Below are 17,467 nucleotides of genomic sequence, written 5' to 3' on the forward strand. Positions count from 1 at the left end.
TTTGCTGTTTCTTTCCCCTCATACTCTCTTAGATTTTATAATTAGCTGCCGTAATAATTACCAAAGGCTTCAGCTCCACTTAGGCGATGAAAAGAAATGAAATGACAGCTCTAGCTGAAGTCGATGTCATTATCCCATGTCCTTCTAATTGGATTTTCACCTGTTTTTAACAAATTCCTTCAGCCTCTTAAAACAAGATAGGTGTCATGGTTTCAAGTCCAAACCTGTGACATGAGAAGAACTGGTTGCAGTCTTAGACTTCTGCAATTTTTTCCCATTTCAGACCGCCTGCACTAAGCAGGATTAGCTTCTTTCTGCTGACACCCCGAAAGGTTTTATAATTCCTGGAGGTATTTTGCAGCGTGAGGCTGCAGCCGCACTCACTCAGCTTTAGAGCAGCCACGTGAACTTAGGTGAGCTTAAGACACACGTCAAATAGGTTTAAAAAGCTCCTTGTCACCCAGGACATGGTAAATGGGGTGACTTTTTAAACGAAATGGATTTCAAAAGACGTGCTCTTTTCTTTGCTGTTTCCAGTATTATATTTGTGCATGAATTCGCCTTGTTGTCTTCAGCTTGATAACATTTGTGCTTTAATGCGGTGGAAATTTTGATACTTGTTATCAAAGGAACATTTGGACCATTTTCACGTTCCTGGCAGTTGATCGTTGAGAGTGCAGGAAGATTTGTATGGAAGGCATTCCTTGTTTTCTCTGCCTGACCCCTGCATCCCAGCAACCCCAGGTTCCAGTATAAGTTGGGGAATGACCTATTAGAGAGCAGCGTAGGGGAAAGGGACCTGGGGGTCCTGGGGACAGCAGGGTGACCATGAGCCAGCACTGGGCCCTTGTGGCCAGGAAGCCAATGGTACCTGGGGTGGGTTAGAAGGGGGTGGTCAGTAGGTCAGAGAGGTTCTCCTGCCCCTCTGCTCTGCCCTGGGGAGACCACCCCTGGAATATTGTGTCCAGTTGTGGCCCCTCAGTTCCAGAAGGACAGGGAACTGCTGGAGAGAGTCCAGCGCAGCCACCAAGATGCTGAAGGGAGTGGAGCATCTCCCGTGTGAGGAAAGGCTGAGGGAGCTGGGGCTCTGGAGCTGGCGAAGAGGAGACTGAGGGGGGACTCATTCATGGGGATCAATATGGAAAGGGTGAGTGTCAGGAGGATGGAGCCAGGCTCTTCTCGGTGACAACCAGTGATAGAACAAGGGGTAATGGGTGCAAACAGGAACACAGGAGGTTCCATTTAAATTTGAGAAGAAACTTCTTGATGGTGAGGGTGGCAGAGCCTGGCTGCCAGGGAGTTTTGCAGCCGTTTGTCCTGTGCGTGCAGCGATGCCACCTGTGCTTAGGAGCAGTGTTTATTAATGGAACTGTGTGAAACTGCTGACAGCACTGGCAGGACAAAAGTATTGCCTTGTTTCCTGATTTTGACATTGAGTCCAGCTGACAGAAGTCTTTCAGAATTGTTGGTACCTTCTAATCTTTTCCTTCCCTTAGAACACATACCAAATGAAACAGGGAAATGAAAGACTGTAAAGGCAGTCAAAAAAAAAAAAAAAAAAAGAAAGACAGGGAAAGACAGGGAAGAAAAATTCCAAACTTGTATGGAGGACTGATTTTTCTCTCCTTAAAATATTTTTGAATAAATGCCAAGAGGTTCAGAAACGTTTCAAATATCAGCGGCCTCGTACAGCATCTGAGAGATGTTAATTTTGTCCTATGAGCACAAACAGTAATCTCCCTGAAAAACAAGTACAAAATCCAATTTAGCACTCCCACTCGCACTTGATTTGCTATTTGACACAATTGAGGGTCTTGGGAATCTTTTAAACCCATAATAATAGTAAAAAATTAAACCCATAATAATAAATCCATTAAGCCCATAATAATAAAAAAAATGATGTTATTGTCAATGAGAACAATAACCCAACTCCCACCAGCAGTGTCCTTTGTATCCTGCAGCACAGTTTCATCCCTCCCTCAGGCCGCAGTTCTGCTGGAACACTGCAGAGGCCGTCGGAGATCAGGAGCTTTTGTTGAGGTGCAACTTCTGTCCCTGAAGCGGAATTTAATCTGGAGGAAGTGAGGTTGGTGGCAAAGTGATATTTAAAAGTGTTTCAGCTTGCAGCTTCAATGGGGAGATACCTGTCACGTTTGCCTCTGCTTTATAGACACGTCTGAATAACACCATGCTGCCTCATTTTGCTGTTTTCCAGCTCCAGCGGGTCCGAACATAAACTCTCAATTAACCTGCCTAAATCCTCTTGTCACCCATTGTTTGCAAGAGTTGTGGATCTTAGTAGGTGGTTTCTTTTGGAAAGAACGATAATGATATAATTAATATTGTTGACATTTAAGTGCTTGTCATTATATTTCCAAGTTAACGATCCTTCAAGAGATACTTTGGTAATGCAGATCTCCCCGAATTGTATTTTCAAGCTGTTTGAGACAGAGGAAGATAATTTGTTACTCTGGAACACTGTTGGTTTGTATTCATGAGGGTTTCTTAGTAACATCGAAGCATATTTGGTAATGCAAATATAAATTTAACACAGCAGATGAAGGCTGTAGGTTATGGTATCTCCAGTAAAGGTGGGATGTATCTTCTGGGAAATAAAGTCATGATTCTTTTTTATTCTTGGGTTTCCAGGTTTGTTTTATCGTACAGTACTTTATAAGTTAGCCCCGTGAGAGATGGAAATGAGGGAAGTTATGTAGATCTGAGGAGTTACTAGAATAACAGCTGTAGTTACTCGAGACTCTTCAGAGGAACATGCTTTCCCTAATTCTGAATAAACATAATACCATGGGAGAGGTAGAAACTTGCTTCTCATCTTTCTGCAGCTCTTGTAGCGTTGGCAAGAGGAACCAGTCAGCAAGGGATTGTTTTGTTTCTTTTCTTTAAGTCTAATTATACTCCTGCAGATGCTCTCAGTTTAAAAAAAATAAATTACCTTAGACCTGTGTCGAGCTGGTTCCCCTATCCTGACAAGTCTCAAGTTGCACCAGGGGTGGTTTAGATTGGATATTAGGAAAAAATTCTTCAAGGAAAGGGCTGTGGGGCATTGGAACAGGCTGCCCAGGGCAGTGCTAGGGTCACCATCCCTGGAGGGGTTGAAAAATGTGTAAATGAGGTTCTTAGGGACATGGGTTAGTGCTAGATTTAGGTTAGGTTATGCTTGGACTCAGTGATCCCGAGAGTCTCTTCCAACTGAAATGATTCTATGAAAATCCCTTTTGTTTGCAAAAAAAAAAAAAAAATCTTGTAGCAGGAAAATGTGGCAGAAATGACAGATTCTTTCTTCAGTGGTCTGGTCTTGACATCCCACTGTGGCAGGGAAGCGTGGGTGATCGTCTTGGGAAATGTGGATTATCGCTGTGCTGCCCTCAGCTTTGACAGCTTTGGCTTATCATAGCAGGGAAAAATGTGATCTGCAAATACAAGCAAGATCAGATATGCAGGGATTTGAAGCAAGGATGAGACAGGGACTGTGCTGTGAGGGAATAGAAAGAAATCTGGCCAGTTTTGTGCTCAGTGTTTTCCTTGATCTTTTTTACTCCTAATAGACCTTACTGAACAGCAGAAATTTTTAAGAATGTTGGTGTAGCCCATAAAAATAATTTGTGATCTGTATCTCATTGTTATAGCTGAAAAGACACAAGGGAAGTGGTTATTGGAGAGACCCCAGAGCTGACACCCCTCCTAGCAGACTTTTTGGGAGCAATTGGAGAAAGCGCTGAGCAGAAATGTCCGCAGCAGATGGCAAAGTGAAAACATCAGGGAGAGGTTCTTGTGTAGATGTGTAGCGTGCTGGGGCTCGGCGTACAGAGCACGGTCAACAGGTGCTCTGTGGATTTGTGTCTGCGATGTCTTTGAAGCCATCAAAATGTCTTCCAGGCCTTTCCCTCCATGCAGCAGAGGTGACAGTTGCAGCGCATGCAGCTCTCAGATTCTCCCAGCCATTAGTGGCACTGAAGGAAATTCTCGCCGCCTCCAGGGTTTGAGATGCAGTGACACTATTGTCCTGTCTTGGGATCTTTTCTGTCGCTTTTGAAATTTCCCTCATTTTGCTGGTTGCCTCTTCTTGGTGTGGTGGTTTTTTCTTCTCAATTTCTCTGGTGTCCGTCTCCCTGGTGGCCTTGAAAGGCCGTGTTGCCTACAGCAATCTTGCTTGCTGTTTCTGCTGCCTCTACAAAGCCAGATTTTCTTGTGTGAGCAACATCTGCAAGGCTCTGAAGAGATTTCTGCCTGTGAAGTGATCTGTAGCTCCTTTTACGATCTGCTGTCATCCAGTGGCCCTTTACCACCTGAAGCTTCAGGACTCTTGCCGTGCTTTTTATGCGCAAATCAGCGAGGACGAGTTGTGGTTGAGCACCTTGCGTGATCCGTTGGGTGTAAGAATGTACTCTTGCCTCTTTTTAGTCCTGTGGTCTCCTTGGCTTTGTCTTTGGGACATCCCTTGGGACTGAGGTGACACAGAAATGGAGTGTTTGCTTGCTTCCCTCCCCCTCTGGCAACTATACACCCGTGTAATTCAGCCCAATGAGCAAACCATATTAAATGTGTTGGGATGTCACTGGCTTCTGTTTTAATGGTAGTGACAATTTAATGCTGATTTTTGAAGCAGGACTCTCTGAAAGCCCAGCTCCTCCTCGTGCAGACCTGTACCTCCCTTCAAGATGACTTGAAGTCATCTATTTCGATAGAAGGCAATGGCTGCAAGCAGGAACAGGTGGTGACGGTGCCTCAAGAGTCCTTCCAGGGCTTGTCCCTGGAGCTGCTGCCCACATTTCCACGTGGAAAGACGGAATTTTGTATACCCTTGAGACAGGATTCTTGTAGAAAATGGATTAAGTGCTTTTTCTTTCATATCCATAAAGAGGACCTTATCTCTTTTCGAAGTTTATAGTGATAAAATGTTAATTATTGCAGGCCTTAAACTGTACAAGCAATCTAATTTGGCAAAATAATAGCAATTTTCTTCAAGCTTTTTGTCAGTTTTGATTCTTTAATATTTATGCACTTCAGCTTTAAACACAAATGGGAGTGCCTGGGGTGGCTGTGCCCGGGGCTGGCTGAGGGGCTCTGTGCAGAGAGCTCAGACACAGCCGGTTCCAGCCGGTTCCCACAGGGCACAGCTCAGTCCACTGGTGCTGTCTCTGCGATCAGAATTAAAGGACAAAACTCCTCCAGGCAGTGAGAGGTGAGGAACAGCCCTGAAGAGGAAGAGGAGGGAAAGGCATGAGGACAGGGACAGGCTGTGAGGGGACACAGAAGCTGCTGTTCTGTGCAATGGGTGAGTCTGGGCTGGACAAGGCAACCCCTGGCAGCTACCACAGAATCCCAGAATGTGAGGGGTTGGAAGGGCCCTGGAAAGCTCATGCAGTGCAATCCCCCCATGGAGCAGGAACACCCAGCTGAGGTTCCACAGGAAGGTGTCCAGGCGGGTTTGAATGTCTGCAGAGAAGGAGACTCCACAACCTCCCTGGGTAGTCTGGGCCAGGCTCTGCCACCCTCACCAGGAAGAAGTTTCTTCTCAAATCTAAATGGAACCTCTTGTGTTCCAGTTTGTACCCATTACCCCTTGTCCTGTCACTGGTTGTCACCAAGAGCCTGGCTCCATCCTCCTGACACTCACCCTTTCTATATCTGTAACCATGAATGAGTCACCCCTCAGTCTCCTCTTCTCCAGCTCCAGAGCCCCAGCTCCCTCAGCCTTTCCTCACACGGGAGATGCTCCACTCCCTTCAGCATCTTGGTGGCTGCGCTGGACTCTCTCCAGCAGTTCCCTGTCCTTCTGGAACTGAGGGGCCACAACTGGACACAATATTCCAGGTGTGGTCTCCCCAGGGCAGAGCAGAGGGGCAGGAGAACCTCTCTGACCTACTGACCACCCCCTTCTAACCCACCCCAGGTACCATTGGCCTTCCTGGCCACAAGGGCCCAGTGCTGGCTCATGGTCACCCTGCTGTCCCCCAGGTCCCTTTCCAAGGGCCTTTCCAGGCCTCTTGGGGTTGCAAAGCCACCTGTAGGCAGGTTGGACAGCGTTTGGACAACTTGTAATTTCTCAGTGGCTGTCCTTGAGCTTTTTTGGTTAAAGATGGCTGGCCAAGCGGTAGGATGGCGGCTTTGTGCACGGGCAGCGCTCGTCTCTGGTGGAATAGCACAGGAGGCTCAGGGAAAAGCTGACTTAATCTGATAGATAATCAGAGAATGCACATGGTAGAAATTTTGGTGGGCAAAGCTGAGCAAACTTGGGTTTGAGGGTTCAGTTCCAAAACCTGAATTTGCCCCATGCTGTGGGACCGCAGGACTAAGATGTGTAAAAATGCCCAGAGCTGCCGCTTGTCTTCACATGTCCGTGCTTGACTTCCCACCGGTGTTACAGGGGTCCTGTAACAACTCGTTTAATTGGGTTTAATAGTGGTGATTTGCCTGCTACTCTACAGAGAAACAAATCAGATGTTTATGCCCAAGGGCGTACACAAATGAGTTTACAACATACATAGTCATGTTTTTAGGAACCAAATTGCAAAGCCTGCCATATATTTGAAAGTAATTTCAATTTACTTTCCTAAAAAAAAAAAAGAAAAAAGTTTATCTCTTCAAAAGCATTCTTCCAAGTGAATCTTACATAAAAATGTCACCTGTTCTCGTGGTTTCTAGTGTTTCTAATGTTCTCCTGGTTTCTAATGGTAGTAGTATTGCAGATTACTGTTAGGTGATGGATTTGAGGGAGTTTTTTGTTGGTTAGTTTTTAACTCTGGCTACTTAGTCAATTGCAGATCAAGTCAATTGATCTGCAACATACTCTGCTCGTCCTGTACTTTGCTTTTCTTTCAGTGGGGCTAAATGCCTATTACTTTAAAGATTTCTCCTGGACCAGCTTTCTGGTGGTTTTTCAGTATGTCATCTAGGAGGTCCTTCTGCCCCAAATCAGTTATTTCTAGAGAGGAAACAGAATTGATTCTAAACTAAGCACATCAGCCATATGTTGAAAGATGCCGATTAAAAGGATGTGTTATCCATAGACTGGTCATTATGAAGTTGTAGCAACTACTGCTTAGCACATTGATGTAGTGCTGGGGGAAAGCACAGGGAAATTTTTCTTATTAACAATTTTAATTAACTTTTAATTGATTTCTAGGAAGATAAATGGTTTCATTACAAAGTTTTACAATTAACAACTTCACTGCAATTACACATTCATGGAAACTTCCTGACAATTGTTCTGATAACAAAATGTGAAAATCTCTGAAGATCTTCCCAGATGTCTGTAGCCTCATTTACAAAGTCAAATAAATGAAAATACTTTGCTCACAGAATACTCTTTGTTTAATTTGCATCACCGTATTCATCATGCCATGAGTTAATTAAGAAGGGGAAAATAACAGGTCAACATTCAGATTATATTGAGGGCCTGGTAGCACTAGGAAAAACAGATGAATTTTGTCTGTCCCTATAAGGGCAGTTATGTAATAGCAAGAATTTTATTTGGCTGATACTGAAATTGGAGACTTAGTTCAGTATGTGAGAACAAAGATATCAATTGAACAAAATTTTAAAAGTTTTCTGTTTTAATCATCTACCTCTTTTCCACGTAGAAGAACAAGGATTATACATGATAACATTTGGTTTTGAAGAACATGATAAACTATTGAAAGTTGAGTAGTTCTGCAGAAGATTAAAATATCACTATACGTGATGACCATGCTAAAGGAAAAGGAAGTTTCTAACTAATGTGTCCATTGCACCTATCTGCTGACTGCATTCATCTTTCATCTAAGTATGTGCTCCATAGTGATGTGGGGAGCAATGAAACACCTGAATCAAGCCATGTAAGATAAAAATCCCCCTCAGACACCACCTGACCCTGAGGATACGGCAGCACTACAATTATCCAGGGGTTCGACTTGAAAAGCATTTTGTCTTCTACTTAAGTGCACAGTTATGCAAGTTATGCATAGTTATGCAAGTTATGCACAGTTATGCACAATCAAACATGCATTTTTGCCTGAAGTCCGGTTGGGATCCAGTAAACCTACCTCTTATCACCGCAAGTGACGAGATTTGTTACTGTGGGATATTTTATCTTCAGCAAAATATCAAGCCTCTGTAAACAAGAACTGCTAAATAGCCACACAAGCATTAGTATTCTGTAGGATATTACCCTGGCTTACCTTGTTACTCCCATGTAGGTGTGCCCGTTGTACTTAAAAATCTCTGTTAAAACATGGCTCTTTTTTCTGTTTATTTTTTAGGCTACAGACCCGGATGCTGGTGTAAATGGTCAAGTTCATTACAGTTTGGCAAACTTCAAGAATCTTTTCCGAATCACATCAAATGGTAGCATCTATACCGCAGTGAAACTGAACAGAGAAGTGAGGGACTATTATGAGCTCATTGTTGAAGCAACAGACGGAGCTGTGGATCCCCGCCGCTCAACGCTCACTTTAGCCATCAAGGTGCTGGATATTGATGACAACAGCCCTGTTTTTACTAATGCTTCCTACACTGTCTGCGTGCCAGAAAATCTACCGCCAGGCACAGTCTTTCTGCAAATAGAGGTAAGAAAGCATTAGAGAGTGGAGATGATGTTTCATAAATGTTCTGCAATACTAAGCATGTTTATATTTAATTTGTCAATGAGGCTGCAGTAAAAGATTGCACACTGGAGTGGGGCAAGTTATTAAACGTAACAGACTGAAAAATGCATGACCTTTATTCATTTGGAAATAAGAGCAAATATTTGAAAAACAAGCCACAAAACCTACAGTAATGCTGTCATTTCTTGGAAAATTGTTTTACACATTTAAAGTGCCTTTGATTTGTTTTTGAAAGCTTGTTATATTGCTGCTGCCTGTTTATGGTAGTAGGAAAAGGGCTTTATCTGAACTGATTGAGACATTAAAGTCAAACCTAGATGTCTCACCTGACATTTTGGTTAATGGAGATAAATAGTTGCTTCCAGAAGCAATTCATCCCATACCACGATCATCATCTAAGACAGCTGGAGTAAAGTGGGCACCTGGAGATTGTTGAGTTCTCCTCACTGATGATAAGATACTCAGACAAGTGAGAGTTAATTGTTCAAGGATGAGACAGATCTCTAAAGACATCTGAGATTCACTTCCCGTGAGCAGTCTGCGTATCCTCCTGAGGTTTTGGTCAGCATCCTTTAGTGAGAAGAATCTGTCCTGAGACAATTTCAACAAGGATGCTTTTCTCTGAACCTGACTGCAGATAAATCTAATGTCAAATTACAGCTAAAGCAATCACGTAATATTCCTTATCCTGATGAAAATTAATATTCTTTGTCTAAATACTGTTATGTTGGGTGACATCAAACATCCAGCGTCCTCTCCCTGGCAGTGGCAGCAGCACATGTCCCACGAGGAGAACAGGAACAGGCTGAGCTTCCAGGGACTCCTGCCCACAATATTGTGCTCATTCCATGTGGCAGGTATCTCTGGATTTTATAACCTTAAGAGGGCTTGTCTTCCTCGTGTTTGTCCAATAGTATTAAGTACATCAAATACTAATAGAATAATACAATGAAATTAAATCGATTTGCAGCAGTTTGCTTTTTTATGTTCTTTAAATCTAGTAGGGATTTTTTATGAAAAAGTATTTTGTTTTCAGCTACTGTTTTTTTCTGTATGGTATGCTCTAGGCAAAGGATGTTGATCTTGGTTCTGATGTGAACTATCGAATAAGGACGCAGGAAGCACTACAGTATTTTGCACTTAACAAACACACAGGCGAGTTGTCGCTTTTGAAGTCCTTGGATTATGAATCATTCTCTGACACAGAGGCAACCTTCACGTTTCTTGTGGAAGCCTTTGACAGCAAGGGCACTATGCCTCCCGGCCTCGCCACTGTCACTGTGAGAGTCAAGGTAAGGGGAATAACTTGTCAGTTGAAAACATCCTCTCTTACTTGGTACAAAATACTTGATGAACCCTCACCGGTGTCCTGATGAAACATCAGAGCGTGGTAGCAGCGTGTCTGCTTTTCTGCTTTTTCACTTGTATGAAGCTGTTGCCTTTTTCTGAGAGCAACTTGTTCGGTTGAACATACACTTTATAACAGCTATAGTTACTCGGCTATATGCAATTATGTAGCTAAATCTTGAATAATAGATTTATGAAGTACAAGAATACTTGAGACGTACATTAATGTTTAATCCTGTAGAATCTCTGAAAGGTTGAAATAAGTACCTAATGGAATTGTTTGCAAAAATGACACCATCACGTTTCAGTTAAAGCTCCCATAAATTGTAATTTTATGAACCATTTGGGTGTACTGAGTGCTGATGTGGCACACCACGTCCTGTGTTTCACAGTCTGCTGCGTGAAAATACAGAGCTGCAAAGGAACAGGCTTATTTAGTGGTCTTGCACACAGATTTATTTTTAGGCAGCATCACCTCTGGGTTTCAGTTATCTCACCAGTAATATGGGGATAATGGCCTTCTGTTTGGTAACGATCCACAAATGAAAAGCGTTTGCAGCTGAAACATTAGCACTTACCTGTCTTAATTTGGTTGATGTACTCACGTTCAAGAGTACAAGGTGTTTTAGATGCTCTAAATCATCCCTCCTTGCATATACAGAGGTGCGGTTGTGGAGCCAGTCAGTTGAGTCCTTTTGCGCAGTTGCTTCATATCTGTTGACTTTGTCAGAGAGGAACTGTGAGCTTTGGGAGAGAAGAGAGTTTAATTACTTGTATTTTAGCTAAGAAGCAAAAATTGTAGTGGGAACAAAATCATAGCTCATAAATGTGAACTTCCTGTCTGGCAAATTCAGTTTAAATGTGAGTCTGCGGAAAGTATTTAGCACACATGAATCAGTCTCAGGTTCACAGAATCCCAGAATGTCAGGGGTTGGAAGGGCCCTGGAAAGCTCATCCAGTGCAATCCCCCCATGGAGCAGGAACACCCAGCTGAGGTTCCACAGGAAGGTGTCCAGGCGGGTTTGAATGTCTGCAGAGAAGGAGACTCTACAACCTCCCTGGGCAGCCTGGGCCAGGCTCTACCACCCTCACCATCAAGAAGTTTCTTCTCATATTCAAGTGGAACCTCCTGTGTTCCAGTTTGCACCCATTGCCCCTTGTCCTATCACTGGTTGTCACCGAGAAGAGCCTGGCTCCATCCTCCTGACACTCACCCTTTCTGTATCTGTAACCATGAATGAGCCACCCCTCAGTCTCCTCTTCTCCAGCTCCAGAGCCCCAGCTCCCTCAGCCTTTCCTCACACGGGAGATGCTCCACTCCCTTCAGCATCTTGGTGGCTGCGCTGGACTCTCTCCAGCAGTTCCCTGTCCTTCTGGAACTGAGGGGCCACAACTGGACACAATATTCCAGGTGTGGTCTCCCCAGGGCAGAGTAGAGGGGCAGGAGAACCTCTCTGACCTACTGACCACCCCCTTCTAACCCACCCCAGGTACCATTGGCTTCCTGGCCACAAGGGCCCAGTGCTGGCTCATGGTCACTCTGCTGTTCCCAGGACCCCCAGGTCCCTTTCCCCTACCCTGCTCTCTAATAGGTCATTCCCCAGCTTATACTGGAACCTGGGGTTGTTCCTGCCCAGATTCAAGACTCTACTCTTGCCCTTGTTCTATTTCATTAAATTTCTCCCTGCCCAACTCTCCAGCCTGTCCAGGTCTCTGGATGGCAGCACAGCTTCCAGTGTCAGCCACTCCTCCCAGCTTGGTGTCATCAGCAAACTTGCTGACAGTCACTCTATTCCCTCATCCAACTCATTGATGAATATATTGGATAGTACAGGCCCCAGTACTGACCCCTGAGGCTCTGCACTAGATCCAGGCCTCCAACTGGACTCTGCCCCATTGACCACAACTCTCTGGCTTCTTTCCTTCAGCCAGTTCACAGTCCACCTCACTACCTGATCATCCAGACCGCACTCCCTCAGTTTAGCTGTGAGGATGCTGTGGGAGACTGTCACATGCTTTACTGAAATCAAGATAGACCACATCCACCACTTTGCCATCATCTATCCATCTCGTTATGTCTTCATAAAAGTCAAAGAGGTTGGTCAAGCACAACTTCCCCTTGGTAAAGCCATGCTGACTGCCTCTAATGACCCTCTTATCCCTGATATGCCTTGAGATGGCACCAAGGAGAAGTCGTTCCATCAGTTTCCCAGGGATGGAGGTGAGGCTGACCAGTCTATAGTTACCCGGGTCCTCCTTCTTGCCCTTTTGAAGACTGCAGTGACATTTGCTTTCCTCCAGTCCTCAGGCACCTCTCCCGTTTCCCAAGACTTGGCAAAGATGATGTAGAGTGGTTCAGCAATGACCTCTGCCAGCTCCCTTGGCACCTGTGTGTGCATCCCATCTGGATTTATGGATGTCCACGTTGCTTAATTGCTCCCTAACCCAGTCCTCATCAACCAAGGCAAACTCCTTCATTGTCCTGCCTTCATCTGGGGCCTCAGGGGTATGGGGCTCCTCTTCCCCAGTGGCCAGCCCCTCCTTCCATGATCTATAAACTCTCCTCTTCCACTTGAGCTTACCCAGCAGTTCCCTGTTTAACCACGCAGGTCTCCTGGCTCCCTTCCTTGACTTCCTACGTGTCGGGATGCTCTGATCTTGAGTTTGATAGAAGCAGACCCTGAATGCTAATCAACTATCTTGGGCCTCTTTACCTTCATGCAGCCTTGCCCGTGGGAGTTCGGCTCACTGTGTATCTGCAGATGCTGTGAATTGCCACATGATTTTGAGTAATTCTGTTTGTCAGTCTACTGAGCTCAGAATTATTTAAGGGACAGTAAATGTCTCCAGTTATTAGCTTTGATGACAACATAAGGTTTCCACAACACCTCTCTGTCTCTGCAAAATTTCTGACCAAGATGCAGGTCACCTGTTTCCTAATAGTCTGTGCTCTTTCCCAGTGGTTTCTAAGTCAGTTGAAGAAAAATACAGCTTTGGACATCGTTCCCTGAGCCTTTTCTGTTACTCTTTTAAGGAGAAAGTTGCTCAAACCTGTATTTTTCCTAGGAGAAACTTTTTCTCAGCACAGTGAATTTTTGAAAGAATTGTTTGGGTTGTTTGGATGTTTGTTTGTTTGTTTGCCTTTTTTAAAGATACTTATTTTCAAATAGGATTGTATTCAGAGAAAAGCTGTAGTCTGCCTCAAAGGGCTGACCCAGCTGCCTGGTTGTGCGTTTGTATTGTGGCTTTAATGACAGGGCACGGGGGAGTAATGGTTCAACTTGGTGGCCTTAGTGTAATAGCAGCCTGCGTGTTTTCAAAGGGAATAGGGAACTTAGAAAGGGATCAAAAAATAGGTTTCTTATTTTCCTTGAAACTCTTCCCACATGTGGGCAACAAAAAGGAGCATGATGATACTAGTTTGGATAAGCTGAAATACTGGGCTGGAGCCGGAGTGACAAATTCTGCAGTAAAAGGTGTGAGGCTGATGACAGAACAGGACCTGAAGAAGTGGGGACAAGCAGCTTTATATTTTAAATGAGAGAGAAAATAAATGAAAGAAATTATTAAGTGACATACTCAGTGACAGGCTGACTTTTGCAACAGATCAGAGGGCATAATTAAATATTATATATATATTGCTGAGGTTACTATGTTGCTTAGATTCCAGCCTTGAGTGACAGGTAGTGTTTTGAGTGGCAGTTGAGAGAATGGGGGAGGACTTGTGGAAAACACATTTTTAATTTCTCATTTTGTTGGGCAGATATGATTAATGTCAGATGGTAGAAATTTAGAACCTTGGTGACAAGAGAAATCTAAAATAGAAGGAGTGTTTTAATTTGAGCTTAGAGATGAACTTTCCAGATACAAAATTAACAGGGGCTGGGGGCAGGTGGAGGTTGAAATCAGAGCTTTGCGAGATGACAAGGATCCACAAGAGGACGCATTGGATGGTTGATTGAAGAGACAGAGCAGCAGGAGAGGGGTGCGGAGCTTTGGAAGCCAAGTGAGAACAAGGAGAAAAGCAAACCTCAGCTGTGGAGAAAAACCAAAACAAATCGGAAGGAAAAACATGTGTTGCAATGCGGTTCGGTGTGTTCTTTGTGTTGTTTTAGGACATAGCTAAATAGGTGACTCCTGGTGAGCATGTTCACTGTTTCATTTGAATCATCTATAATCTTTTGTTGATCAGTTAGGATGTCTGCACAGGGAATTGGAGGGGTCCTAAACCTCACGATTTGTGCTAGAGCACCTGCCAAATTAGAACCTGTGTGAGGATGGAGATGGAGATGGAGCCTGTCTTGTGCTCCTGTTCGGGGACCGGGAGCTGGATGTGTCTGATTCTGCTTAGTAGTAAATGTGCTTTTACTTTATTTAGATTGTATTAGAATAATTATTTTAACGCAGTGTTTGTGACCCAAATAGAGAATAAACCAAGTGCAGATACGCTGCAGGCCCTAACGTAACAGTTGTGCGCATTACAGTCATTGATAACACAAAACCAAACTAGAGAAAACCCAGCAGCAAGTGTTCAGGCAGTAGTGGGTCCAAGGAGGGAATTCCTGCAACCATTAGAGTATTCAGTCCCCAGAATCCTCTGAGCATTGTTTGTATTGCACAAGTCTCCAAGTCCATCCTTTTGTGCTTGTGCTGCTCTATTAACCTTTGTCATTTTTCACAGTCCAGCTCTCAACGAAAAGCCTTGTAGTTTTTACTGTGTGGTAGGATTCTGTTGAGCAACTACGGGCATCTGATGGTTTCATATGGCATTTATGTGATATAAAACTGAATGAGCAGCAGTGCAGTGTACCCGTAATCACACTGGTCTTTGTGGCTTGGAGAAGGGTAGATACACACAGTGACTTTCCCTAGACTCTTGCTTTGGTGTGACAAGTTGCAAGTAGTTTGTATTAACCTTCCCTGAACTTGATCAAAACACAGGTTGCATAGCAGAATACTCACTGCAGGAAAAAAAAATAGCTTAATCTGTACTACATATCACTATTGAAATCCATTATTGGCCTCTCCTGCAGCCAAATGACCTTTGACATTCTGTGCAGATCTTACAGCTCTTTCTTCGAAGAAAGCCAGAGGTAAATGAATGAATTGTTACGTACTTTCTGGTATTACTGAGGAAGAATAGTATAAGTGGGATTGACTTCTTCTTGCCAGAAAGATGCAAACCGCCTCCAACAGCCTGAGATTTTTCTTATTTCCCTAGGTCTCAGATTCCTCTTGCTGCTTGCGTAACTCTAACCTGAAAGTAGTAATGAGTTGTCTTGGGGTGGCATAGGAGATTGTACAACTGTTCATCCCGAGTAATTGATGACTGTAATCTGGTCTGTAATCAAGGACACAAAACTTTTCATTTTTTTCTGTTTTATATAGATATATATAAAATTATACAGGATAGACACAGCAAACTTTATCAGCCTTCAAAATGTAGTTTAAGGGATAAAAACTTTACCCACTCCAAGAAGCAATTTCTGTGCTGGTTTTCAGTGTTTTTCCCGTCAAGACATAACTTCTCTCCCAGTCAGAAGGGCAGAGATTCGCAGTCCCTTGGTGTCTGAGGGGGCTGAACGGTTTACTCGGAGTGCCTGTAGTGCATCTTGCAGTACACACAAGCATCCCCTCGCGAGACCAATCTTTCCCAGTATTGGAAGAAGCAAAATCATTACTGTTCAAATGGCGTGCTTATTAATAGGATTTAGCATTTGGAAACAATTACTATGGTAATAGAGCTTCTTAACAGAAACAGGACTAGCCATTTTCCAGTTTAGATTGCAGTTAAATGAGAAATGTGTTGCTAAATGCATTTTGTAAGAATTTCTGTATCATGGGGCCTGTAAGGTACTTGCATATTTATGTCATGACCTTGTCTTATTATTATTACCAGCATTTTTTTTGTATTACCTTATATCTTTCTTATTTGTTATAATTGCTTTTTCTCCTCTTTCTGTGTTCCAGCATTGGTTTCCTTTTTAGTTTTTCAAGTAGAGTAGTAGTGTAATGAAACCATTATCTGTGGCTGATGATTCAAAGTGATAGAGCAGCAACAATAAGTAAAGAGAGCTCTGTATGTTTCTAGCAATGCCATATTACGAGACTGCTACCAAATATTTAATAGAATTTCTACCATGCCTTGATGCCAGTGGACTGTTATAAATATTATGCGATGAATTTCCAGATTTAGTAAAACTGACTTTACCTATGAACCTCAAGAGACATATCAGTGTCATCAGAGAAGGCACAAACTATAGCTGTCAGAATAGTTTCTCAGAATAAAATATGCCTTTAGGTGATGTGATGTATGCTTTAGGTTATGCATTCTATGCATTGATTGGTAGTTATTGTGGGGGTGACTTTGAATCTTTCATAATTACTAGGGTAAGTCTTCCCTCCCTTGCGTAAAAGAAGCAAACCAGCCACGCAAAAATGTGTAACGGCCAAATCTTTATCTCTGGCCTGGTTGCTCTGCGTTGTCCTTCCTCACCATGACCATTCTCGTGGCCCCTCCTCTTCCAGTTGGGAGCAAACGGCGTGATCTTGGTTATAATGATGCCACAGTGCAGAGCTCCAGCCCGCTTGGACAAGACATCTCCCTTTACTTATCTGACAACTCAAACCTCAAATCAGAACAAGCAGAAATATGATTGGTTTGCTTTTCTAGAGTGGGAGGGTTAGAAGAAGCTCTGTGTTTGTGGCTGAATCGCTTTCTCAAACCAAGCAATCAGAGCCAGCATTATGCAAAGAAAATGAAGATGTGTTGGAGAAAGGATGCAGGAACCCGGCATTTGAGACAGCTGGAATAAAGTGTTTAAATAGCCATGCGTATGGGTAGCTGCCACTGCTTTCCCTTCCTGCAGGTATATCCTAGAAATTCACACCAGTCTTGTTTCTAATGAGCAGGTGAGCAGTAATACATCATTGCTTCATTAAGCTGGAATTTCATGTTATAGTGAGATTTAATTGCAATAATAATGAAGATTTTCTGCCAGAAATTATACAGGTAATGAAGGATGCATGGAAGATAAAAGACATTAGTGAACCAGTTAAGGTCAAACATGTCATCAGTTTATAATATGTCAAAAAAAAATATGGAAGTTACCTTTTTTTCAGTAAATTTACGTCCACGAAGTTAATCCTTACTTTCTGTCATGTAATGAAAACCATTTCCCAGTTAAAGAATTAACAGGGCAGTCCAGCACAGTGGCAGCACATAACTTGAAAAAAGAATGAGCTGTATTGCCTCCAAAGCAGAACTGCTTATTTATCTGTTTTTCTATTGGCATTAATGGCGTAACGGGCATGGTGTTGGACCACGGTGCCAGTAAACATATTTTTTACAATCTCAGCTTATCTGTTCAGTCATCTACTAGTCATTTATTACCTCATGTATTCCACTATGAATATTGTCTCTTAATTTATATTATGAGCTACTTAAGGGCTTGCTGAGCACTGAATGTGAAGAAGAGGCAGTTATACCTTGTTAACAAGCCTGTATTTTGCAT

The 17,467-nt window shown here is 43.3% G+C and overlaps 1 protein-coding gene across 12 annotated transcripts in view; it reads left to right on the top strand.

Moving 5' to 3' along the window:
- Window positions 1–17,467, top strand: part of PCDH15 (protocadherin related 15) — a 684,798-nt gene that overhangs the window by 566,746 nt on the left and 100,585 nt on the right. For all 12 annotated transcript variants that reach the window (XM_071811575.1, XM_071811571.1, XM_071811570.1 and 9 more), the window contains 2 exons: window positions 8,262–8,567; window positions 9,674–9,898. In XM_071811575.1, the coding sequence (XP_071667676.1) occupies window positions 8,262–8,567; window positions 9,674–9,898 (531 nt within the window). The remainder of the gene's footprint in view (window positions 1–8,261; window positions 8,568–9,673; window positions 9,899–17,467) is intronic.

The sequence above is a fragment of the Patagioenas fasciata genome, chromosome 8 (genome assembly GCF_037038585.1).
Source record: "Patagioenas fasciata isolate bPatFas1 chromosome 8, bPatFas1.hap1, whole genome shotgun sequence".
Classification (NCBI taxonomy): Eukaryota; Metazoa; Chordata; class Aves; order Columbiformes; family Columbidae; genus Patagioenas; species Patagioenas fasciata.